This window comes from Esox lucius, chromosome 19 (genome assembly GCF_011004845.1).
Source record: "Esox lucius isolate fEsoLuc1 chromosome 19, fEsoLuc1.pri, whole genome shotgun sequence".
In the NCBI taxonomy this organism is placed as follows: domain Eukaryota; kingdom Metazoa; phylum Chordata; class Actinopteri; order Esociformes; family Esocidae; genus Esox; species Esox lucius.
Window position 1 is genome coordinate 32947644 of NC_047587.1, and position 25951 is coordinate 32973594.

A 25951-nucleotide genomic window follows, 5' to 3' on the forward strand; every position below is an offset into this window, starting at 1 on the left:
ATTAAATAAAAACCTTGTGGTGATTTTAACAATATATTGCAGTCGAACCAGAAGGATGCAGTCACATTGTACTTGGAGTTAAATCTATCATTGTGATTGTGAGATGTGAAAGGGTCTTCATCTTTATGGTTGCTGCCATATTGCAGTTCCTGAGAAAGAACACATATTCTGTGACTGTTGTCTTCCACCTGATAGGCCTGTTCGCAGTGAGGGATATAAAAAATAACATTAAATTGGGAGTTGAACTGTGTGTCTGTATCTTGTCTGTAGCGTTTCACCTGTAGAACATTCTGGGAAGCTAAGTTGGTAGCTGGAGAGTGTGACGATGGGTTAATTTGTTTTGTCAGAGTCTGACATCGCCTTGTTTCATCGGTGTGCCATGCTGCTATATGCAGATGCGAGTAAGCAGCCACACTGCATGTTTGTTTTTCGGGGACTTCTGTTTGCAGTACTGACACCAAAGTTTGTACGAGCATGTCAACAACACATTATTCCGTGTAGACATTGTAGCATCCGCCTCCTGAAAAAAGAACAAAAAGTGGTGCTACTGCTTTTGTGTAACAACCTAATGGGTAACAAGCAGTTTGGAACTGTTCCATTAAAAAAAAAAAAATGTTTGGGGGGAAATCACGCTTCTGCTCTGTGGCCTAACGAGGAACGGACTTTAACAGTTAGGACAGTTATGTGCAAAATGCAAAGATTGTAGGCTGAGCCAAGGTGACGGAGGAGGGAGGGAGGTTGGGAGCGGCGGTGTGGGCAGCAAGCTACGTTGGCTTCCAGAAAAACCAGAAACTCAGCCGTGTATGGTTGAGGTTGAGGTCAACGTGGATTGAGGGTTCGGGTGCTGATCGCCTCCTCCTCTCCCTGTTCATCCTCTATGTGAGTTGACAGCTGTCTTTCGAAGGCTCAATGGGTTGGGTGGGAGCTTAGCGTGGGCTCCTCCGGGCGTAGTGAAAAGGCTGTTTTCACAAGTCAATGCCTGTCTGAGGCAATGTGTGGATCGCCTCTTGGTGATTTAGGGACTTTTTGTTTGTCTTTCGTTTTGCGTGTTTCTGACTTCATGACTGGTTGTAGTGTGTTGTGTGTATGCGTGTGTGTGTGTCTCAAAAACATGTCTTTCAGCTTATGTAGAAAAGAGGCCGTGAGCCTGGATTTGTCTGATTTAATGACAGCTTGTGCCTCCTTGTCAGTCAGAAGAGCCCTAAGGGCTAAAGGTCAGACGCAGACACAAAAAATGACACACATATACGCGCGGCGCTTTTAACTCTTTAATTTTTGACATCCTATTGTCCAAACTAGTCCCATATATCCTTTTTAAACTGGCTTTCAGTTGGCCTCGTCTCCAAAATACATGCCATGATAATGTTACGTCTCCAGCTTCAAAAGAGATTCGTTGCTCTATGGTGCAGCTAGCTAGTGTTTCAAACTGTCCCCTTGAGGCTAACAGGGCCACTAGCTTAAATAAGGTACATGGACCTCATTGCCGTTCATGTCTGGTATATACAACCTACATACATAAGTATTTGAAGACAATGTGTACCATAAGTGTGCCTTAATTGTCGTGAAAATGTGTGTTTCTGAAAACCATGTCAGAACAGGTGTTCATACTAATGGCCGTTCCTCTTTACAGAGGTATTTCTGAGGCCCTAATTGTTTTGAGTCACGGTTTTGGCCCCGGGTTCCACTCACTGTCTGTTTGGAATGTTGAGTGACTCAGACTGGTGTTGGAGGCTCATACACAACACACTATCCAAGGTACCACGGGTGGAAGGACTTTGGTGTATTAGATCTACCCAACAGTGGTCACACCCTAACACACACACACACACACACAACAGTCATGTGAATAATGAGCATCAAAACTGTAACGCACTGCTGAAGTGAAGTTTCGCAGACAAATAATGTAACGATTTAGAGACAACCCTCATTTTCAACGATCGGCATGTGGCCTCTGACCTACAGACGCCGTGTGAATTAGCCAGGCGTGTGCATATAGGAAGGAATGTACAGTACATGAATGTGTTTGGGAATGTGTTGCCTGTGTTGTACCGTAGCTGGAGATGTTCTGCGAGGTGATGACCATGCAGCAGGCGGGCTACGTGATGCTGATGGACTACCTGCAGAACAACTACCGGGACCAGCAGCAGCAGTTCATGGGCCAGGTCTTCTCCTCCTACACTGGCACAGAGGAGGTCCTCACTCCCGGTACGTAACAGTCCGTCCAGCCACCGATACGCCTGCCTCGTCTGCCTGTCGTCCACACGCCCGTCTGCCCTCATCGCTCTCACTTCTTGGCACTAACACCTGACTCGATGAATACTTGCGCTGACGATTAAGGGATTTATGTCATGCATACTGTATCGTTGTGACACTTCTGGTAGAACCCAACTTGATAGAACCAGCTGCAAATAGTTTTAGGTTAGTGTCCACCAGACACCATATGGGGACAAAATATCAAACACATATCTACGTACTTTAACAACATACAACTATATACAATAGATAGTGAGCAATCAAAAGATGATGGGATATTAGCGGTGAGTACAACCTTAAAGTATATTTGAGGTATGGATTTATATTCTATCTAGTCCTGTTAGTCTCTGTGGGACAGATGGCTGATTGCTGAGGGCCACAGCAGAAAATAAACTGTTCAGGTGGCGTGAATGTTTGGTCATTATAGACCCATCTGCCCTCTGCCTGCCGGAGAATCCTTTTTGGAGGAGTAGGTGACCGAGGTGGAAGGGCAGAGCAGGAGGGCTCAGTATGTGTCTTGCCACAATTAGGCTGCCACCACTACAGTACCATGGGGATGGTGTTCTCAGAGAGGGGGGCCATACATATCGGTTTGTTCTTATCCGACCAGTTATTTCTCCAAATTGATTTCAGGTGAAGAAAAAAATTAACTAGCTGCGCATTCATCTTGGCAAAATGCCTCCAGGTCATGCAAAGTCTTTGGTCGTCTTGCATGAACGTTTGAGATCTCCTCAGAGTGGCTCGATGATATTAAAGTCAGGAGACTGTGATGACCACTCCAGAAACTTCAACTTTTAGCCTGCTCAGTGCATCCACATGAGAGCTAACAAACTCATTGACTATTTATACACAGACATTCATTGCAATTTAAAAAGCCACAGGTGTGGGAAATTCACCTTTAATTGGCATTTTCACCTGTGTGTCTCCTTTTGTGTCTGTAACAAAGCCAAACATTCAAGGGTATGCAAAATTTTGATCAGGGCAATTTGGGTGATTTCTGTTATCATTATGATTATATATACAGAGATTGGCAACAATGTATCAAAATATATTTTAAAATACCAATTTATTCTAAAAAATCACTTTGCAAACAGACTCAGTTGATTGCATCTGTCAGTTTATTTGATCTATCCCTTCACCAGTACACTGACTCAGTTGATTCCATCTATCAGCCTATTTGATTAATCCCTTCACCAGTACACTGACTCAGTTGATTCCATCTATCAGCCTATTTGATTCATCCCTTCACCAGTACACTGACTCAGTTGATTCCATCTATCAGCCTATTTGATTCATCCCTTCACCAGTACACTGACTCAGTTGATTAAGTAGACAATGTTTGATAGCAACAGGTTTTTCCTGCCTAATGAGTCTGCCTAATAAATCTGACATATGCAACCAGTTATCAGATCAAATATTCACATCCCTGTGATCACCAAGATGAAGGTTAGTTTGAAAGTAACCAATAGTTTAATGTTTGCTAATGATTCATTGTATTCTAATTTGGTTACTTTGTGTTTGGTAATGAAGGGCCTACATCAGCCACACTGACTCAATGATAAACAAGTAATTCATAAGAAGACAACTGATGGCACTTTTATTTAAAGCAACTAGTTTCTAAGTAATTAATCATTTGATTGTTAATCATAAATATAATTAAAATAGTTTCAGGCAATTATGCGATGGTTTGCAAAATCATGATTCTACTAAACCGCTACTTCAATTAGGGTACAATCCTTTAGCAATCAATTATTAATTAATCAATCTTTGGACACCTATTTGGAAGTTGAAAACATACATTGTAGCACTTGGTCAACAATTATTAAATGATCAATGTTTTACATTTAAATGTAGCCAGAAACGTTATCAGAAAGTAGCAACAGAACTTGTCAAGGAGTATTAACCCAACTCCAACCACTGAATCTATTGAAAGCCTCAGAATATAGGTATAGAGGACACATACACATTAATATAAATTCAATTCAGTTTCAAGGTTTATTTGTCACTTCGCAAACCTTCCATCTATTGGCCTATTTGTAATAAGAACATTTACTTAAACTCCAATAGAGGTTACTGCAATAGAGAATACTACAGACCAGGTATTCCAAAACAGTTCAAAAGTTCGACCAGAAACAGTCAAATTTATGTGTGAGTGTGGGTGAGAGAGTAAGCGTGTGATTGGTTGAGCGAGTGTGTGGGTGTGTGACACAGATGGGAGTGTATTATAATCTAATGTTGAGCAACACTGAAACACTTTATTATTAAACTTAACACAGGCTGAAAGTAGCAAGCTAACGTTAACTGTGTGTGCTGCTACTCAGGTCAAATAGTTAGCTAGAACATTACATACATTGGTAAACAATATAACCTAGGCTGCTAAAATGAAATGAAATCTGGCAACCTACATGTTTCTCACCTTGACCTTCTTCTTTGGGTATGGATCCATTTTCTGTTCTGATCTCAACAAGTCTGGGCAAATTACTGAGTAGGCACCAATCAGAGGCAGCCTTTTTATGATGTCATCATGTAGACTTCTCACAAAGTATTTTACAGTATTTTTAAACTACAAAATACAAAACACCAAAGTATTTTGATATAAAATAATGAAGCCAATTTCATCAACCATATCAAATACAATTTTAAATACATGAATCATAAATACTGCCCATCTCTGTGTACACATTTTTAACTGTGCTCCGAGTAATTTTCAACATTTAGAATATTGTTTTTCTATACTGTCACTTTCCCTTTAGTGATCGAAGGAAAATCTGTACCTGAGTCAATTTCTTTGTATCTCTCTGCCCTCTTGTGTTGAAAAGATGTTAGTAAAACTGTCAGTATCTCATGAATCACCGAGCAACAATCAAAAACATTTACCTCCAAACCCAAATTATTGCCATGCTCTACTTTTGTGATGCGTCAGTAGTAAAGTGTAGGCTTTAGCATATATTATGTTGTAAATGTGTCAATGGGTTTAGTTTTTGTCCAGGGCCAACGTCTCAGGTCTCATTTTGATTGACTTTAATCTCTACCTCCCTGGCCTAATCTGTGTTAATCCCTGGGTCTCAGCATGATCTGCATTTGAGCAGGAGCACTAATCAGTGATTGTGACCTAAGACACCAATTGGGGTTTTGGGGCACGGGGTGAAGAACCACAAACCAATGAAGAACCACAAACCACAAACACCAATGAAGAACCACAAACAATAAATTGAAGCTGTAGGTTTTATGTTTCATTCTTATGAATATAAATTAATGATACATTAATATATTTCTCTCTCTGTCTCTCTCTCATCTTGCGGTCAGTCTGCAGTTCGGAGCCGGAGAATGTGCAGGCTGACCCTCATAACCTCACCAGCCTGCTGGTGATGTGGGAGCGGCCGCGGGCGGTGTATGACGCTGGGATAGAGAAGTACGCAGTGACCTACAGGCTGGCCCAGGGAGACGACCATCTGGCCTTCGAGTACCTAACCGATGGAGATCAGGATGTGGTGAGAGACCTTTGATGGTTGACTGACAACAGACCTTTATGATGTGTTGGGGGGGTTCACTGATAACAGACCTTTATGTGTGGGTGGTGGTTCACTGATAAAACTGGTGTAAACTGGTGTTGGTTCCTTTACCACCACTACCATCACCACCACCACTACCATCAACACCACCTTTACCACCACTACCATCACCACCAACACTACCATCAACACCACCTTTACCACCACTACCATCACCACCACCACTACCATCAACACCACCTTTACCACCACTACCATCACCACCACCACTACCATCAACACCACCTTTACCACCACTACCATCAACACCACCTTTACCACCACTACCATCACCACTACCATCAACACCACCTTTACCACCACTACCATCAACACCACCTTTACCACCACTACCATCACCATCACCACTACCATCAACACCACCTTTACCACCACTACCATCACCACCAACACTACCATCAACACCAACTTTACCACCACTACCATCAACACCACCTTTACCACCACTACCATCACCACCACCACTACCATCAACACCACCTTTACCACCACTACCATCACCACCACCACTACCATCAACACCACCTTTACCACCACTACCATCACCACCACCACTACCATCAACACCACCTTTACCACCACTACCATCACCACCACCACTACCATCAACACCACCTTTACCACCACTACCATCAACACCACCTTTACCACCACTACCATCACCACTACCATCAACACCACCTTTACCACCACTACCATCACCACCAACACTACCATCAACACCAACTTTACCACCACTACCATCAACACCACCTTTACCACCACTACCATCACCACCAACACTACCATCAACACCAACTTTACCACCACTACCATCACCACCAACACTACCATCAACACCACCTTTACCACCACTACCATCACCACCAACACTACCATCAACACCAACTTTACCACCACTACCATCAACACCACCTTTACCACCACTACCATCACCACCACCACTACCATCAACACCACCTTTACCACCACTACCATCACCACCACCACTACCATCAACACCACCTTTACCACCACTACCATCACCACCACCACTACCATCAACACCACCTTTACCACCACTACCATCACCACCACCACTACCATCAACACCACCTTTACCACCACTACCATCAACACCACCTTTACCACCACTACCATCACCACTACCATCAACACCACCTTTACCACCACTACCATCACCACCAACACTACCATCAACACCAACTTTACCACCACTACCATCAACACCACCTTTACCACCACTACCATCACCACCAACACTACCATCAACACCAACTTTACCACCACTACCATCACCACCAACACTACCATCAACACCACCTTTACCACCACTACCATCACCACCAACACTACCATCAACACCACCTTTACCACCACTACCATCACCACCAACACTACCATCAACACCACCTTTACCACCACTACCATCACCACCACCACTACCATCACCACCACCTTTACCACCACTACCATCAACACCACCTTTACCACCACTACCATCACCATCACCACTACCATCAACACCAACTTTACCACCACTACCATCACCACCAACACTACCATCAACACCACCTTTACCACCACTACCATCACCACCAACACCACCATCAACACCACCTTTACCACCACTACCATCACCACCACCACTACCATCAACACCACCTTTACCACCACTACCATCACCACCACCACTACCATCACCACCACCTTTACCACCACTACCATCAACACCACCTTTACCACCACTACCATCACCATCACCACTACCATCAACACCACCTTTACCACCACTACCATCACCACCAACACTACCATCAACACCACCTTTACCACCACTACCATCACCACCACCTTTACCACCACTACCATCACCACCACCTTTACCACCACTACCATCACCACCACCACTACCATCAACACCACCTTTACCACCACTACCATCACCACCACCACTACCATCACCACCACCTTTACCACCACTACCATCAACACCACCTTTACCACCACTACCATCACCATCACCACTACCATCAACACCACCTTTACCACCACTACCATCACCACCACCACTACCATCAACACCACCTTTACCACCACTACCATCACCACCACCACTACCATCAACACCACCTTTACCACCACTACCATCACCACCAACACTACCATCAACACCACCTTTACCACCACTACCATCACCACCACCACTACCATCAACACCACCTTTACCACCACTACCATCACCACCAACACTACCATCAACACCAACACTACCATCAACACCACCTTTACCACCACTACCATCACCACCAACACTACCATCAACACCACCTTTACCACCACTACCATCACCACCACCACTACCATCACCACCACCTTTACCACCACTACCATCAACACCACCTTTACCACCACTACCATCACCATCACCACTACCATCAACACCAACTTTACCACCACTACCATCACCACCAACACTACCATCAACACCACCTTTACCACCACTACCATCACCACCACCACTACCATCACCACCACCTTTACCACCACTACCATCAACACCACCTTTACCACCACTACCATCACCATCACCACTACCATCAACACCAACTTTACCACCACTACCATCACCACCAACACTACCATCAACACCACCTTTACCACCACTACCATCACCACCAACACCACCATCAACACCACCTTTACCACCACTACCATCACCACCACCACTACCATCAACACCACCTTTACCACCACTACCATCACCACCACCACTACCATCACCACCACCTTTACCACCACTACCATCAACACCACCTTTACCACCACTACCATCACCATCACCACTACCATCAACACCACCTTTACCACCACTACCATCACCACCAACACTACCATCAACACCACCTTTACCACCACTACCATCACCACCACCTTTACCACCACTACCATCACCACCACCTTTACCACCACTACCATCACCACCACCACTACCATCAACACCACCTTTACCACCACTACCATCACCACCACCACTACCATCACCACCACCTTTACCACCACTACCATCAACACCACCTTTACCACCACTACCATCACCATCACCACTACCATCAACACCACCTTTACCACCACTACCATCACCACCACCACTACCATCAACACCACCTTTACCACCACTACCATCACCACCACCACTACCATCAACACCACCTTTACCACCACTACCATCACCACCAACACTACCATCAACACCACCTTTACCACCACTACCATCACCACCACCACTACCATCAACACCACCTTTACCACCACTACCATCACCACCAACACTACCATCAACACCACCACCACTACCATCACCACCACCACTACTATCACCACCAACACTATCACCACCAGTACCACCACCACTATCATCACTACTACAGCTATTACTGTCACCACCAACCCCATCTTCACCTCCACATCCCTAAACCCTGTGCTCCCTCTTCCTGCCGTTTCCCAGGGGGCCATACTGCAGGACCTGGTGGCCAACACAAGCTATGCAGTGCAGGTAGTGGCCGTGTGCACCAACGGTCTGTATGGCCGCATGAGCGAGAAGCTGACCGTCAACATGCCCATCGACGACCCCGGTAAGAGTGACCGCCAATACCTCTTCACAGACCGTAATTAAAGGGGGTGTACTCTCCCATGACAGAGAGAGTAGAGAACCAGCCAGTTCTTTACTCATGGTAGGTCTTAACCAGTAGCTGCAATGTCTCCGGTGTAGCCTAGTCAGTGAGTTGGCGGATAAGATGCCTTGTAGGCTTCTTAGATAGACTAAACTTGACATTAACTGTTTGTGTACTGGCTATTCTGAGGATGTTCAGACAGTTCTGTCGCGGTGTCCACAAATGTCTGCACGTTTCCCACCTACAGTAGCCAACTGTCAGTGGTTTCCAGAGACGCTTGTGCTTCCCCATCATGGCTGTTTGCGACAGCCTCACTGTGTCTTCTCTCTGTCCGGTTGTTCCTTTTAACATGCACCCCTGTTCCTTTATGTACCACAGCTCATGTACTCTGTCTCTGGTGGAAGCTTCTAGTTTCTCTGTGCCCTTTGTTCATTTCTTATTTTTTTTTATTTGTCTACGTTTCTGAGACAAATGCCCCCTCATTCTGTTAGGTTGAAGGTTTTATTTGTCATCCTATCACATAAAATAGCACTTCTGTTGAAATTGCACCTTATCCTTCTGTCACTGAAAGATTGTTTGCTTGTGTGCAGCATTTGTATGGAATGATGGGAACTCTGTATCTGCTCTGTTGTAAGTTGATAATAAACACATTTTGTCCTGCCAAAAAAAAACTCTGCATCATACTTCAATTTGCATGAATTGTATAAACTCATCCAGATATTTTGAAAAAGTGTGGATATTTTGTTGACAAAACAGATCGCCTGTGAACCCCAGTTGTGTTCTCATTCATTGCTTCCCTCTCCACATAACTTTTAAAAAACCTGCCTCATGCTTCACAAACCACACTGATCTGGCCTGAGGCCCCCATGATGTGTAATGTAGTCCCATTCAGGTAAGAGGAGGTGGGTGTTTGGGTGTGCGCTCGCATCGGTCCTGTTCTTGTGTGCATGGGTGTGTTAACGCTCCGTTTCTTTGCCGACCCGGAAGCACTACCCCGTTTAAACAAAATAAGGTTGTCCGGACTTCTCCCTCCTGTCATTACCTAACGCTGTCTCTCTCTCTCCTGGTGTCTATACAGACATCAAGATATTCACAAAGTTTTGTAATACTGGAGATTCATAATATATCTCACATAAACTGTGGACTTAATGAAACATGTGCCTTTGTGGATATCATTCTTCTGAAGATTTAAACGTCTATGCTGGACTTGAAGATCAATCTGTCAGTTAATATAGTTTTACTCCCAATTATATAAAAAAAAAACATCCTATCAAAAACAGAATGGTTTTCACGTATTGTATAACAATGCATGTTTGTATGAGGGTGTCAGTTCCCTGTCCCTATGGATATTCTCTCTGTCGTTCTAAAATACACGTTTTAAAGTAACCTTCCAGTGCATGTTAATTGTTTATGAAATAAGAGTCATTAACAGTATTTGGGTTAACAGAATGTTACAAATGTAGAAGTTAAATTCTCACTGGACAGTTACTTTGAAGTTGAGTATCAGTCTGTTACTGCATTGTTGGGTTTATGGGACCAATATCCCAGTTTATTCTCATTGTAACTAAATTAAGACAATAAAAAATAACCCAAAACAATGTTTAGGCAGTTTTTTTCAAAACTTGTCAGACTTTAATAATATCAGATACATCAAGTATCCATCTTAGTTTGATACATGTATGAATATGCATACAGTAAGCAAGACGTCATTTAAAAACTAAAAATATATATTCAACATCTATTATATTCAAGGTATTTTATGTACAAACTGCCTCCTTTTTAACATTATTATCTGTGATTCTTTTCAGAGACCACACCTGATCCAGATTTTAATGAATTTGAAGACAAAGTAAGTTTGTTTTATATTCATTTTCCAGATTGTAATGACACTGACGGTCGTTTACTGCAATAAACACAGGATAAAAGACGCAGTGTCTAGTGACAAAAGTCAGTATTGTCTATGCACTCTGTGATTGTGTGTATGTTTCCACAAGGACTATGGACCCTGGGCAAAATCAGGGGAAGACCAGGACATTGACTGGACTACCACCCCTAACTATACGAAGACCAGGCCCACAACCACTGACCCCCCTAGGATCCCCATGCCTGGAATCAGAACCACTACCCAATCTATCCAGAGGAGAACCAGCCCCGCTTCCATGACACCTCAGCCCAAACGAGCCCAAATGCCCACGGAACTGAGTGTAACTTACCGCACGGTCACCATGCCACCAGCAGAGGGCGCTGTCTCACCAGGCAGCCGAGGCAGGGAGAGCACCCAGAAGTACATCCCTACAGTAACCACTCCACTGTCTCACACTGACATCACCACTTCATCAACCAATACGGAGAATGGAAGAGGGGTGTCGAGCCCCGTAACCGTCCCAAACGTCACAGGCAGTCGTGTTTCCGTAGCGGCTCCTCATCCGGAAAGCCCGACCCTGGCCATTCCTTCACCTTTCTTCTCCCAGGGGGTCCCACCAAGGCCCACGAGCCCCAGCGTGCACTTGTTTCAGTCCACCGCCTCTTCGTTCGGTGGCATGCTCTTGCAGACCACACAGCCGGTGTTCAACGGTGAGCTCCTCCCCTCCACCCTCCCTGTGTGTGACACGTCGATCCCTGGCAAACCTGGCTCCACCCCTAAAAGCGGCCCCGCCTCCTGCCTGCATGCCCCTCCCTCGTCTACACCCGTGTCATCTGTGGCCCACCCCACTCCGGACTCCCCCCCGCATGCTGCTACAGCACTGTTGTCTAGTGGCGACTCATCCCTGCCTGCCTCCTCCCCCACCCTGCCTCCCACCCCTCACCCCTCACAATCCCTGTCTGGCTGGCAGGCGGCCATCTCTCATAGTGTTGGTGACGGCGATGACGATAGAGGCGAAGGTTATGTGTTGTCCGCTTCTTCGTCAGTGGCCCCGGGTGTCAACACTGTGTTTAGTGACACCCCCCCCCTTCCGACCTTCCCCGACCCCTCCGCCGAACGGGACCCGTCGGAGCAAGCCTTTAGTCCTCTCTCATCAGCCTCTCTGTCCTTGCAGCCTTCGTTCCTCCTGTCCAGCGACTTCTCTTTGTCTGGGTTCAGCCCGGGCCACTCTGACTCCGGGGTCCTGGGAGACTTTAGTGTCGCCACAGGCAGTGTAGTCGAGACGTCTTTGGCAGGTGGTGGCTGCGGCGTGTTCGCGGTGGCCGGCGACGCTGCTGTGTCATTGCGGACTTGCTCTCTGGATGTCTCGCTGTCGTCCTCCTGGTTGCATGCCTCTCCTCACTTCCCACTGGCCACGTCCGACTGGGGGGCGGCTAGCCTGGCTCTCTACTCCTTAGCTAGCGACTTAGACCACAAGCAGCCTTCATCTCTGGGCTCTGCCGCCCTGTCCGTTGGTCAGCCTGTCTCCGCCTCCTCTCCTCCACTTCCTCCTATCCCCGGTTCCTATAGTGACCTGTCCGTTTCTGTTACAGCCACGCCGTCCAGCGCCAAGGACCTCTGGGTCTCGGCCCTCCGAACCTCTTCCCCTACAGCCTCCCCCCTCACCCCCACCCTCACCCCTGACCTCCAGACAGTAGACAGTAGTGCTTCGGGCTCCACCCCATCAGAAGTTCAGGAGGAGCTGGACGAAGAGTGGGACAGGGTTCAAAGTTCAGTCTCGGACTCAGGGGCGAGCAAGCTCCCTTACATCGCCACTGTCGCCCCTTCAATCGCCTCTCAGGCCGACCCCAACGGGGACACAGAAGAGCACTCCTCTGCCTTCTACTTTGACAGCGAGAGCGGCAGTGCCATTGCAACAGAAATGCGGGGGGAATCGTTGACAGTATCACCAGTAACCATGGCAGCACCCTGGTCATTAGGCGGTGAGGAGGAAAGCGGTTCCGGGCAGGGTGAGAGCGCGTACGACAACGAGACGTCATCAGACTTCAGTATCCCAGAGCACACAGAGAGGGACTCTGAGAGGAAAGAGGAACCAGTTGCAGGTAAAGAATCATCCACCAGGGGGCAACATCTCCGGTTACATCAAGGCACCGCACAGCGCTTCACCGGTTGGATTGGGGAAAAACGACAGTTCCCACAACACAAGTGGAACAGGACATCCTCAGGAATTTAGAAGCTGCATCACCTAACACACACCACATGATTACTGACATTCAATCAAAAGTTAGTTTGAGCTTGCGTGGCGTGTGTGTGTTTTCACTGGCATGGCTTTTCTGCTTTGTAGAAGAAGATACATTGTTTTTCATACGCTGTAGATTTCTTTAACCATTTTAGATTCCATAATGTTCAAGCTCGATCACATCCACGGTTCTGCTCGTTTGAGTGTTATTTGCTAATATGGGTATATTATTTAACATATACAAGGTGGTGTTAATTTGCTGTAAAGTCGAGAGATGTAAAGAACACCATTGGCTGTAGCGCTTCATCACCTGCAGAGGGCAACAAATCTCTTCCCAGTACCTACTAGCACAGACACCGCTACTAGTTGGGTGGTCTAATTTGCCATCATATAGTCTGTGTAACTCAAACACCACTTCAGACAGGGCAGTCTTTTCACATTTTGGACCTTGAAGATCCTATATAGATTATTATAGTATACATATATATATATCTTTGTCAACATACCCTAGAGAAGAAAATGAATCCATAGAAACTGCCCTCTGCTTTGAAGCTTTTGCAATAGAAACAGACCAAAACCACTTTTTGCAAATCGGATTTTATTGTCTCTGCTCATACATACGCCTTAGACCTTTGCTGTATTGAGAGTCCCATCGATTTAGGCCATTGTGTCCTTCAGGCTTTGAGCCTTAAGACATTAACTAACCTTTAGTGCATGTTAACTTTGTGAAAGCATTCCCCTTCATCTTTATCATTTTCACCATTTTCTATGAGTAAAAGAAGTTGCCAGAGGTTCATATTTTCCAGCTGAATGGGTATAAAGGTGTCAAAGCCGGGGTCTACAGTAGCGTTTTACATTGAAGTGAAAAGGTGACGTAGTTCGTGGAGCGCTGAATTATTCTATGCATTTGAACACAAAGGGTGATCTGACCATTCTTTCATAGCACAGATCTTCCTCATCAACATGACTCTCCCTACGTTGGTTTTCAAACAGTAACACATGGGGTTTAAATGCCAGAGTAGTTCCATGTGACTTCCAACTGTGGTCTCATCTGAAATCTCCTGACCTCTTGCATATGCGAATTGGTGTCCTGTTTACGCCAAACTGCTCAGTGTGATCTCTAGTATTGGATGTTGATGAATGTGTGCCTGTCGATTTGCCAGCGACGTGTTCGTGAGTCAGTTGTGATCGAACGAGTGAATTAACTGTTGTGGGAGTGCTGACGCTTGTCTCAGTCATGGAAAATAGCTCTCTCCTCATCTGTGATCCCCCCCCCCCAACAGAGGCCAGTAACAGCAGCCACGAGTCCAGGGTGGGTCTGGCCAGGGAGAGGGAGAGGAGGGCAGTGGTCCCTCTGGCAGTGGTCTCCACCCTCACCTTCGTGGGACTCGTCATTCTGGTGGGCATCCTCATCTACTGGAGGTAAGACCAGGAGGAGAAGGATTATATCCATGGAGAGGACGGGATCCAGAATGATTAGGACGACTACTGAGAAAACACTGACCCCACACCTCGTTTGTATTTTCCGACTGTGTAGAACTGCAGCGGGACTGATTCCTTTATGTTGTTATTCATCTGACACCGCCTGGAGGGTCAGGTCACTGCGCCAGACATCAGGGGGCAAGGGAGGAGCCAAGCTTGGGGGTGACGGAAGGGGCTTGTGTTTCTCACTGGGAGGCCTAATCTCCTCTGACACGGTCCCAATCTCCTCTACGGCCTGGTATTTTCACGTTGTGTGTTTGGATAGATTGAGGCGTTAGACATCATTTGTTCGGGTAGATTGAGGCGTTTCGACACGAGTTGGGTAAATCGCAGGTGTAGACCGTTGCCTGTACTGTGAGATTATGGACGCATACTAGTTCCGAGTTTGCCGGCAAATTGGCTGGTCGCACAGTGAAATTGCCTACTTCGATAAGTGCTATTCGATAAATGAGACTCGATGAAATGTAAACCGTCCCTAGACTACCTGGTCCACTGGGCTGGAGATGTGACATATTGTTCATGTTCTCTGCCCTGTTTTTGTATTTCTGTTACGTTAAGCCTGCCATAATCTTGGTGCTGCCGAGGGATTAAAATGGATAGACGTACCCCTCTCTGTAGAGGTGCAGTAGTGGCGAGGGTGAAGGCCATGTGCCTCATTATGTCCAACATGAAGGCATCATGTCGGCGCCGTGTAACGCGAGTGGGATTGCCGTAATCCCCTTGGTGGCGTGTCCTTGTACCTCCCCGTGACATGGTGCTCATTTGGCCACCCCACCACGCTGGTGCGACTGGAGTTAGCAAAGTGAGCACGTCCTTTAGAAACGCACACATGTTATCTATCTGGGACATCTCTTTGCCGGTTTTGTCGTCCAGAGTAATCCACGAAGAGATGTCCATTTTTGGGTAGTTGAACACAGGTTCATCAGAAAGACATGTCCTGGGGATCCTGTTAAAAACCTGTCGGGGATTAGGAGGAACATCTTTTTTTCCGTGTTGTGGATGGATTACCATGTGTTCTCTAAACATCTGTGGTTGACTTTGTATCTTCAAAAACACCACAACAAAAGCAGTTTATGCCTTTCTTATCTCTCTTTTTTTTATATATATCTACAGTTGTTGTTTGTTTATTCGATTCTGAACACCAACAGTGTTGTTTTTATCAATTTCTAATGCACATTTTCCCCCAAATGAGAACAACACATACAGAGACCATATTTTGATTACAAGTAATGGAGAAAAAAAGCACTACATTTTTACAAATACTATATTAGCAATGGCAATAGGCCAACAGAAGAAACTGGCAAAACCTTCATTTTTTTGTTTTAATTTTGTTTTAACCTGGTTTAACTTGTATTTGTTTCAATAGAAGGTGTTTCCAGACTGCCCATTTCTACATAGAAGACAACTTGTCCCCAAGGGTCATATCGGTTTCACCAATACATATGACAGCTACAGGTATCCATCCTGAGACAAACACACACACAAACAAAACGTTGTTATATTTATAGAATGGGGGCAGGCTTTGGTACTGGATACTCTAAGATAAATTTGGCTAAAACAAGTCAGATGTTCTTTTGCCAAATCTCTGCAATACTTTCTCCATCTTGTTTGTTGAATTTTTTAATGGTGAGCCAACATTAGTGGACCTCATTTACCACCAAAACACACAGCAAAATGTTGGTAACATTAACTTTAACTAGCTAATAAATAATAATTGTTAGGTCCTTGGCAATTCTGAGCCCTAGAATCAAGTAGAACTTGAGGATATGACACATTCAGAGTAGAAGTACAATTTGGCATAAGGTAAGTGTTAACAAGCACAGATCCATGCGGACAGATGTCCCTTCCATCTGTCTGTCCTTGCATCTTGATCAAACCTTCCACTAACACTACCTCCCTCAACATCTGCTTTTGCCAGATGAAGAAGTTCCAAACTTTTCTTCCGATTAAGGACTTCTGTTGATGACATCATAAACTTTGCTGTCTGCCTTTAGATGAACATGAAGCCCTACCAGTGAAGCAGTTTGTCGAACATGTGACGAAGCTCCATGAAACCAATGCATTCTCCAGGGAGTTTGAGGTGCGCTGTCACATTCCTAACCCTTTCCTTCATTAGTTAACTCACGAACAAATAGTATGACTTTGTAACATGTTGTAATCATACAGCTGTCCGTATTTCATTGAGCTTTTATGTATGAGTCTATTTCGAAACTGTTGTTTGCGATGTTGTGGCTGTCATTATTTTAAGGTTTGCATGCAGACTTGTAGGGTGCTTTGGACTTTAACGGTTAATTGAACTCTTTCTCTCGGTCTCATGTTACATGCTATTGTATGTTCCAGCCCCAGATTCATCTGACATGTCTATAACCTTACCACCAAGACTTACAAATATCATATTCTTCACTGTATGCAGTTATTTGGTCAGTTATCTGGACCAATATTAAGCCTGGTCAACCAAATATTTACCATTTATTTACCATACATCAAGCTTGGTATGTTATCAATGCCTGTACGTAATGTAATAATTTGGCAATAACACAAACATAAGTTTGTAAGTCAACGTTAAGGACATTAGCATGGTACATGGACTGAATTTATAAGCCGCTTAGAAGCCCTGTTAATCGCATGAAGAGTGTCTTTGAGTTGAGATTTGCCCGTAAACCATTTTACTTATTTGTTTGCACTTTTTTGCTCACTGTGTGCCATGAAATTTCATCGCTGTGCTTTTTGCATTCTCACTCCCCCCCATTAGATATTGAAAGAGTGCTACGAGGTGAGTTCTATCTCCCTATTTGATGTCATATTTGTTTGTTGTTGTCTTGATCCTTGTCACATTTCTAGCTGCCCACATTAATGTATTTTTTTTGCATTGTGAATCGCTTTGGTTTGGCTGCGTATGGGAGGCGACTTTAGGTGCAGACTGAGAAAGGTCTTGTGGGTTTTACAGGAGGTGCAGGCGTGCACGGTTGACCTGGGTATTACGACAGACAGCTCAAACCATCCAGACAACAAGAACAAGAACCGCTACATCAATATCCTGGCTTGTAGGTCAAACACACACCTTTAAACACACAGCTGGGTCCGTCATACTGTTTTTTTAGCTTGCAATACATAGCACAGTATTTGTAGAATGTAGCCTTTTTTGCACTTTACCAAGGTTGTCAGTATCTATGGAGCTGACCGTTTGTTCTTGAATTACATTTTTCTTTCTTTAAGATGATCACAGTCGAGTACGACTCTCAATCCAGGATGGGAAGAGCGGAGATTACATTAATGCAAACTATGTTGACGTAAGCATTCCCGTCACTGCAAAACAAAGTCCGACGTTAGCACTGTAGCTAATCAGTCATTCACCATGTCTCTACCCCTTCCTACCTTCCATGAACAGGGATTCAACAAGTCCAAGGCCTATATAGCAGCCCAGGGCCCTCTGAAATCCAGCACAGAGGACTTCTGGAGGATGGTGTGGGAGCAGAACGTGGGTGTGATCATCATGATCACTAATCTGGTGGAGAAAGGACGGGTGAGGGACTGCGGCCACTACGCACACGCTTAGTGATAACTGGTTTGAATGGTATTTTGATGGTGCATGTATATGTGACTGGCTCTAGTTTATTTACGCCAATCGTGAAATGTTACTGCTGCATCTCTCAGAGGAAGTGTGACCAGTACTGGCCCGTGGAGAACCAGGAAGAGTATGGCGGTTTCCTAGTGACCATGAAGAGCAGGAATGTTCTGGCCCACTACACCCAGAGAATCTTTACTCTCAGGAACATGAAGGTCAAAAAGGTCAGAGGTCAAAGAATTTAGCACCACAGCCAATCCCATCTCTTCCTCAGTCACAATTCCAAACTAATTTCACCTCTGCTTCCTTGCATATTTTCTACCATAGTTGCATGTCCCATCCAAACCATTCAGTGCTCCTTCATTGTATTTTTTACAGAACAACAGATTTTTTTGTGTGAATTTCACTTCCTGTTTCCTCCTGCCAACTCCAGGGTTCCCTGAAGGGGCGCATTAACGAGCGCACTGTGACCCAGTACCACTACACCCAGTGGCCGGACATGGGCGTGCCCGACTACACCCTCCCTGTGCTCACCTTTGTCCAGAAATCCTCCAAAGCCAGGACAGATGAAATGGGACCCGTCGTAGTCCACTGCAGGTAACACGCCATACTTATGTAGAATGTATAGAATATGTCAAATTGACATTACATGCGAATGCAGACAACAATAATTGGCTCATCCTCTATGTAGAAAGTACATTTAAATTAAGTACATTGATCCTTAATACGTGATCCATTCAGTACCACTTTCCCTTACTCCAAATGGAAAGGTCAACATGGAAAATGATTAGCAAAAAGTGTAATCAAAACACCATGATATGCATTCAGAGGCCCTTCCTTTGTCCAGCTATACTCGTTTAAAAACAACAGGCTCTTGAACACGACTTCATTTTATACTTGTTTTTGGGTGATTCCAGTGCGGGCGTGGGGCGAACTGGCACCTACATAGTGTTGGATAGCATGCTGAAGCAGATCAAAGAAGAGGGCACAGTCAACATCATGGGCTTCCTCAAACACATCCGCACACAGAGGAACTACCTTGTTCAGACAGAGGTGAGACATCAGCCAGGTGGGCGGGGTTTGTACTTTTCCATAGGAGCATTCAGATGCCGGCAAGAAAACAGTGGATCCACTACAGTTAGATCAGTTGTCCTTTTGCCCGACCAGAACACTGTGTGTGTGTAAAGTTTACATTGTGTGTTCTTTTCCCTGACATTCAGGAGCAGTATGTGTTTATCCAAGACGTCCTAGTGGAGGCCATATTGAGTAAGGAGACAGAGGTGCCCTCCAGCAACATCCACAGCTACGTAAACGACCTCCTGACCCCCAGGCCCTCCAGCAGGACGCGGCTGGAGGAACAGTTTAAGGTAGACACTTTTAACAGCTCATAACAAGTTATAGTGCAAGTGTCTGCACTTACTGCAGCATTCAGAACAGGTAAACGTTCTGTGTAAACACCAGTAGAGGACTCCTAGGGTGGTGCAGTGATCTAACTCACTGGTTCTAAAGATGCATCATTGCAAGCTGAAGTTGGATTTCTGGTTGTGCCATACCAATTTCTCAGGCTGAGAGCACGCTCTAGCAGCTCCTTTTGCTGGGTTGGGCGCATACAAGCTTTGTTGTGGTTGTTGGCGAAATAATGCATGCACTCTCCTCCATGGAAATCCATTCTGGCTGAGCTGGCAGTGTAATAAGAAGCAGGATGGGTTGGCGAGGTGTGGGCTTAGATGACACGTCAACTCTCCTGAAACACCTGGAGAGGGTATAATTGTGAAGTAAATTTTTTAAATTTTACTCCAGTATCAGGCCAGAGATTAAAGTCTGTAAAACTATGGATTATGTTCAGACAGGTTTCACCTACTTTTTCTTTGTTTGTACTCTGAAAAGAGCAGGTACAACCTCTGTGGAATAAATTCCAATCCCAACCGTCAATCAGTCTATTTATTGTTTCCAATTAATTTCCAGCTGATATCCCAGTCTAATGCCAGGACATGTGACCACACGACAGCCCAGAAGGAGTGCAACAGAGACAAGAACAGAAACTCATCGTTAATACCCGGTGAGTTCTAGACCAGTTTGTTTCTACATGAATGAGTACAGCACTGAAACTGCCTCTCCTCTTCATCTTAAAACAGAACCCACCTGGACCGTAGATAGCTTACCTAAGTAGGGAGTTAACGTGATCAGAGTAGCCCGTTAGATTTTTGAAGCCTCCAGTCAAAGCAGTCGCTTGTGTATCGGGGAGAGACACAGGGAACATACACAATACCGGAGTTCTGGGCCCTGTAGGGCATTTTATCAACAGATATGTCAGAGGGAAGATTACAAATAAACTCAAACCACTGGGCATGGTACAGCATCACACTCTTCCCTTCCAGTGGCGTTTCTAGGACATTTTACATGGGGTGGCAGAAGGGTGGCAAGTTGAAATTCAAAGGTGGCTTATCATTCTATCGTTAGTTACGTCTACTTTATTTATACAAATCCAGCTACTGAAAATGGACAGTTTAATGTCTTGCTCATAAATATCATGCATGTTCGACACCAGGGGTATTCTCATCATTAATTGGACCCACCTGGTGTCTTAAGTAAGTCCCAGACTACAGGGTTGCAATGAAAAAATTGAGTGGAACTGGCTTCGAGGGTCAGATTTGAATACCCCTGTTCTACGCTACAAGTTTGGTACGAGTCTTTCGAGTGTGCAAAACCTCTGTGTGTTGGCAGTTCCCTAAGTATTATATATGCAACTTACAAATTGAGCGAAAAGATGCAGTATTTTACTTGGACACATTGTTTATATTATTCTGCGAAGTGTAGAAGCATAAATTAATTAATCCTGAAATTGAATGCTTTATATTGCTTGAAAAAATACACAAACACTAAATATAGGCTACGGAGGTTAGCATAGCAATTTAATATACTAACTAATTTAAAATACAACTGTTAATCACATGACCACACATCACATTTTGTTGAGGTTATATAGATGCCCAGAGTTGTCTAATTTAGAATTATTATAGATAAACCATAACTTTCTTCAGATTAAAATAACCATTTAATTATCCAAAGCAAGCTACCACATTGTTCAATGCCCCTTTGCTAGCTATCAGGACAAGCATTACATGGCAATGATGGCAAGCTACTTCATCTGCAAATTTGTTAGCTTGCGAACTTTACCAATAATATTGACAATTGTATTACATTAGCTAGTAGACCCGCAAGATTAATTTACAAGATTACATTTTGTATCGTATATTTAGTAAAAATGTGCAGCAGTACCTTATTCCATTACTGCTAGGCTAGTGCGATCCTGACTGCTCAGTTGCTAAGAGTATCTTAACATGGACTGACGTCGGGTGTTCTCACGGAAGGGAGGGGGAGCTGCATGGTAACAGGTGCAGGTGGACTCCGGGACTCAACCCTTTTATGGGAAGAGGGAACTCAAAGATATTGGAAAGGTTTACCATATAGATTAACAAGGAAAGTAGAAAAAATATAATACTGTTCATTAAAATTAAGATTATATTATAGCAGCCACTCCTGACAATTGAGGTGGCGATTGGGATTGACAATCCTTTGCTACACAAAGGATGACGGGAAGATGTTTTGGAGATATTTTTTCTTCCCCCTGACTCCCGGGCTGGTATGTCTCATCAAGGGGTGGCAGCCAAGGTGCGTTAAAAGGCTCTGTTTTGTAGCCATGAGTTTTCTGGATATTTTCCAATAGACATTTTGCAAAAATACCCCTAGACTTTAACAGTTCATAAAAGTTGAGAGAATAACATGAGGCACACATTTACTGTTCGTTTTGCTGCAAATACCTCTAACGAGCTCATGTTATGTCAGGATGTTAATTGTTGGGCTGCACCGATCCGATACTGGCATCGGACATTTTTCCTACAGCCTATATGCCAAAAATATGGGATCGGCTATAAGCGACTGCCAGTGTATGTAATGAGCAGATAACACGAAACAGACAGTAATAACAATAGCAGTTGTTATTACTGTCTTGATGGGCAGATCGGAAACATGCGGACTATGTCTACTGAACTCGAAAACCACAATTTTGTCCGCAGTCTGGAATTACCTCAATTGAAACAGCATCTAGTAAAATTAGTGGTTGCAAATTTTACCAAGCAAGTGTTTCAAGGGGGGAAAGTAGAGGTTTAGGATTGCTAGCTAACGCTAGCTAAGTTGGCTAACGCTAGTTAAATTGGCTAACATTAACGAAGTTGGCTTACGTTGGCAGATGCTAGCTAACGTGAGCTAGTTAATACCAGGCTTTTTAAAAATAACTTTTAACTGCGCGATTTCTAATCTCCAAATACTTTCAGATTAATTGCTAAATATACAGCCTACCTATTAGATGTCGTACAGCCTTTCCTTCTATTTTCATTGTCAATCGATTAGCCAGATAGGATACAGCAGAGGTGTCAAACCGGTTCCACGGAGGGCCGTGTGTCTGCAGGTTTTTGCTCTCTCCTTGTACTTGATTGGTTAATTAGGTCACTGATTGGTTAGTTTCTACCCTCACCTGGTTGTGTAGGTATGAACTAGGAACCAATTTATAGGAAAAACCAAAAACCTGCAGACACTCGGCCCTTTGTGGAACCGGTTCGACACCTGTGGGATACAGTGTAACTCCTCATTCTAGTGCCACTTGATCAAGTTGTGATTGCAGGACAAGTCCAACGAGCGAATTCACATGGAATATTATGATTTTAACCAAATTAACTGCAGTAACTTATTTGTCCAATACAAATCCACTTCCCCATTCTACATTGTTATAGAATTTCCACAAATGCCTTTCTCTATCTCGTTGTGTATTTTAACATATTTTAATAATATTGGATGTTGTTAAAATTATGTAAGTTCCATAATCTTAAATATTGAGAAAGTTGTTAATAAAACGATTGACATAGGTATGACATACAATCCAGTCATGTAAAATTATTTTGGCCATCATTTGTCAAGCACCTGAACAAATAAAAATGTCAGTATTGGATTGGTACTTGGCATATGCAGATACTCAAAGTGCAGTACTCAGTATCGGTTACTACAATGGAAATAGTGGTATTGGTGCATCCCTAGTTAATTGAGATTGTTGCAGTTAAGTGAATTACTATTATTGTTAATAATATTCTACAACTTTGCATTCTGTGGTGGAAAGTCTAACAATATTTATTCCCAGTTGAAAAGTCACGGGTGTGTCTGTCCACGGCGGCGGGAGAAACGACATCAGACTACATTAATGCATCATACATCACAGTAAGTAACCAACCAGACCATATAAAATAGTGACAGACAGACAGACATCATACATCACAGTAAGTAACCAACAAGACCATATAAAATAGTGACAGACAGACAGACATCATACATCACAGTAAGTAACCAACCAGACCATATAAAATAGTGAAAGACAGACAGACAGACAGGCATCATACATCACAGTAAGTAACCAACCAGACCATATAAAATAGTGACAGACAGGCAGACAGACATCATACATCACAGTAAGTAACCAACCAGACCATATAAAATAGTGACAGACATCATACATCACAGTAAGTAACCAACCAGACCATATAAAATAGTGACAGACATCATACATCACAGTAAGTAACCAACCAGACCATATAGAAGAGTGTGAGACACAGACAGACAGGTAAAGGACATTAACACTGTTCCGTCATCGATTGTGTTCGGCAGGGGTACCGGCACAACAATGAGTTCATTGTGTCCCAAAACCCCTTGGTGGGCACGGTGAAAGACTTCTGGAGGATGATCTGGGATCACAACGCTCAGGTCATTGTCACACTGCCGGGAACGCTGGGAACTCCAGGAACCCCAAGCCTGGTGTGTAAACTGTCCTGTATTTACTATACACCCTTTCAACACTGCACATTTCAGAGGCAAGCGATACTTCACCGCCTCCAAAAGATTCCTACTGGCTGATGAACGGCGGCAAATTTGCAACAGAATCCGTTGGCGGAGTTGAAGTAGAAGTCCTGAAACCACATCTTCCCTGTGTTCTCAGGCAGAGGCGGAAGAGCCGTTTATCTACTGGCCCCTTAAGGAGCAGCCAATCAGCTGCAACGCGTTCACGGTGACCCTGCAGAGCGAGAACCATGTGTGTCTGGCCAACGAGGACATGCTGATAGTACAGGACTATGTCCTGGAGGCTACACAGGTGAGATCAGCTGAAGGAGATCATCTCACTAGTGTGATGAGCCACTTAAAACACACTGCAGTACATGAATTACAGGAAAGGCAGATTCTGCCACACACTGTGAGTTTAGCCAAAAAGGATCTGCCTTATAGGAAAGCCCAGTAGCTATTGACCAGTTGCAAGTGCAGATGTGATCACTGTGTGGTCAAACAACTGTTACACTACTGTTTATTGCTTTACAGAAGGAATAATAGCAGCAAGGAAATTATTATTCTATGTTGTTCTGCTCATTTCATCCCATGGTGAAATCAAATGGCCAGTGAAAAGAGTAGAAATTGGATTCAATACACATTACCCACGCCTCAGGAGAGCACAGCTGTTGTTTTTCACACAGTTTGTATTTGACCATCTGCACCACCAATCACTGGACCACTTTCAGCACACACGCACAGGAACACACACACATACACACACATACAGACACACCACTGTTTCTCAAAAGCTGTTTATACCTGGTTCTACCATGTGTATTTCATCCTCTATATTGTTCTGATCTTGTCTGTTTACCCTCATCAAATCTGAACACCCTTTTCCCACACCTGCCTGAAAATGTGAGCACGATCAGAATGTGGACAAGACAGGACAAATTACAAACGTGAAAACCAGGTACAAGGAAGGCCTCTTTGTCTCTCCATGTCTGATTGTCCTCTTTTGGTCCAGGATGACTACGTTCTGGAGGTGAGGCACTACCGGGCACCGCGCTGGCCCAACCCAGACAGCCCCATCAGCAGCACCTTTGAGCTGCTCACCCTGTTGAAGGAGGAGAGCTCCTCCAAAGAGGGCCCCATGGTGGTCCACGACCAGTAAGACGTCACTCTATTCATGCACTGTTCCATCCATCCATCCATCTTCTACCGCTTATCCGGGGCCGGGTCGCGGGGGCAGCAGTCTAAGCAGGGATGCCCAGACTTCCCTCTCCCCAGACACTTCCTCTAGCTCTTCCGGGGGGACACCGAGGCGTTCCCAGGCCAGCCGGGAGACATAGTCCCTCCAGCGTGTCCTAGGTCTTCCCCGGGGTCTCCTCCCGGTGGGATGGGACCGGAACACCTTCCCAGGAAGGCGTTCCGGAG

The 25951-nt window shown here is 44.7% G+C and overlaps 1 protein-coding gene and 1 long non-coding RNA gene across 8 annotated transcripts in view; one reads left to right on the forward strand and one right to left on the reverse strand.

The window, feature by feature from the left end:
• Window positions 1–25951, forward strand: part of ptprz1a (protein tyrosine phosphatase receptor type Z1a) — a 74264-nt gene that overhangs the window by 40047 nt on the left and 8266 nt on the right. The window contains exons 8-29 of one of the 6 annotated variants that reach the window (XM_010884214.3): window positions 2055–2205; window positions 5560–5744; window positions 9334–9460; window positions 11308–11348; window positions 11494–12073; window positions 12956–13465; window positions 14886–15024; window positions 16451–16539; window positions 17079–17164; window positions 17837–17857; window positions 18032–18128; window positions 18301–18374; window positions 18473–18607; window positions 18739–18873; window positions 19083–19246; window positions 19567–19702; window positions 19870–20016; window positions 20615–20708; window positions 23841–23917; window positions 24362–24508; window positions 24690–24842; window positions 25542–25684. In XM_010884214.3, coding sequence (XP_010882516.2) covers window positions 2055–2205; window positions 5560–5744; window positions 9334–9460; window positions 11308–11348; window positions 11494–12073; window positions 12956–13465; window positions 14886–15024; window positions 16451–16539; window positions 17079–17164; window positions 17837–17857; window positions 18032–18128; window positions 18301–18374; window positions 18473–18607; window positions 18739–18873; window positions 19083–19246; window positions 19567–19702; window positions 19870–20016; window positions 20615–20708; window positions 23841–23917; window positions 24362–24508; window positions 24690–24842; window positions 25542–25684 — 3431 coding nt within the window. Of the gene's footprint in view, window positions 1–2054; window positions 2206–5559; window positions 5745–9333; window positions 9461–11307; window positions 11349–11493; window positions 13466–14885; window positions 15025–16450; window positions 16540–17078; window positions 17165–17836; window positions 17858–18031; window positions 18129–18300; window positions 18375–18472; window positions 18608–18738; window positions 18874–19082; window positions 19247–19566; window positions 19703–19869; window positions 20017–20614; window positions 20709–23840; window positions 23944–24002; window positions 24318–24361; window positions 24509–24689; window positions 24843–25541; window positions 25685–25951 lie in introns of those variants that run through there. The other 5 variants (XM_010884211.3, XM_010884215.3, XM_010884212.3 and 2 more) reach the window with 5 other exon arrangements.
• On the reverse strand, window positions 19981–23135 carry LOC105018621. Of its 2 annotated transcripts, XR_004574800.1 has the most exons (5): window positions 23009–23135; window positions 21929–22070; window positions 20812–20932; window positions 20511–20627; window positions 19981–20402 (listed from the first exon to the last, which is right to left on the reverse strand). It is a non-coding gene; the product is annotated as an uncharacterized LOC105018621 (long non-coding RNA). The 2 variants fall into 2 exon arrangements; XR_002195643.2 differs by lacking the exon at window positions 23009–23135 and having other exon boundaries at window positions 19983–20402; window positions 21929–22317.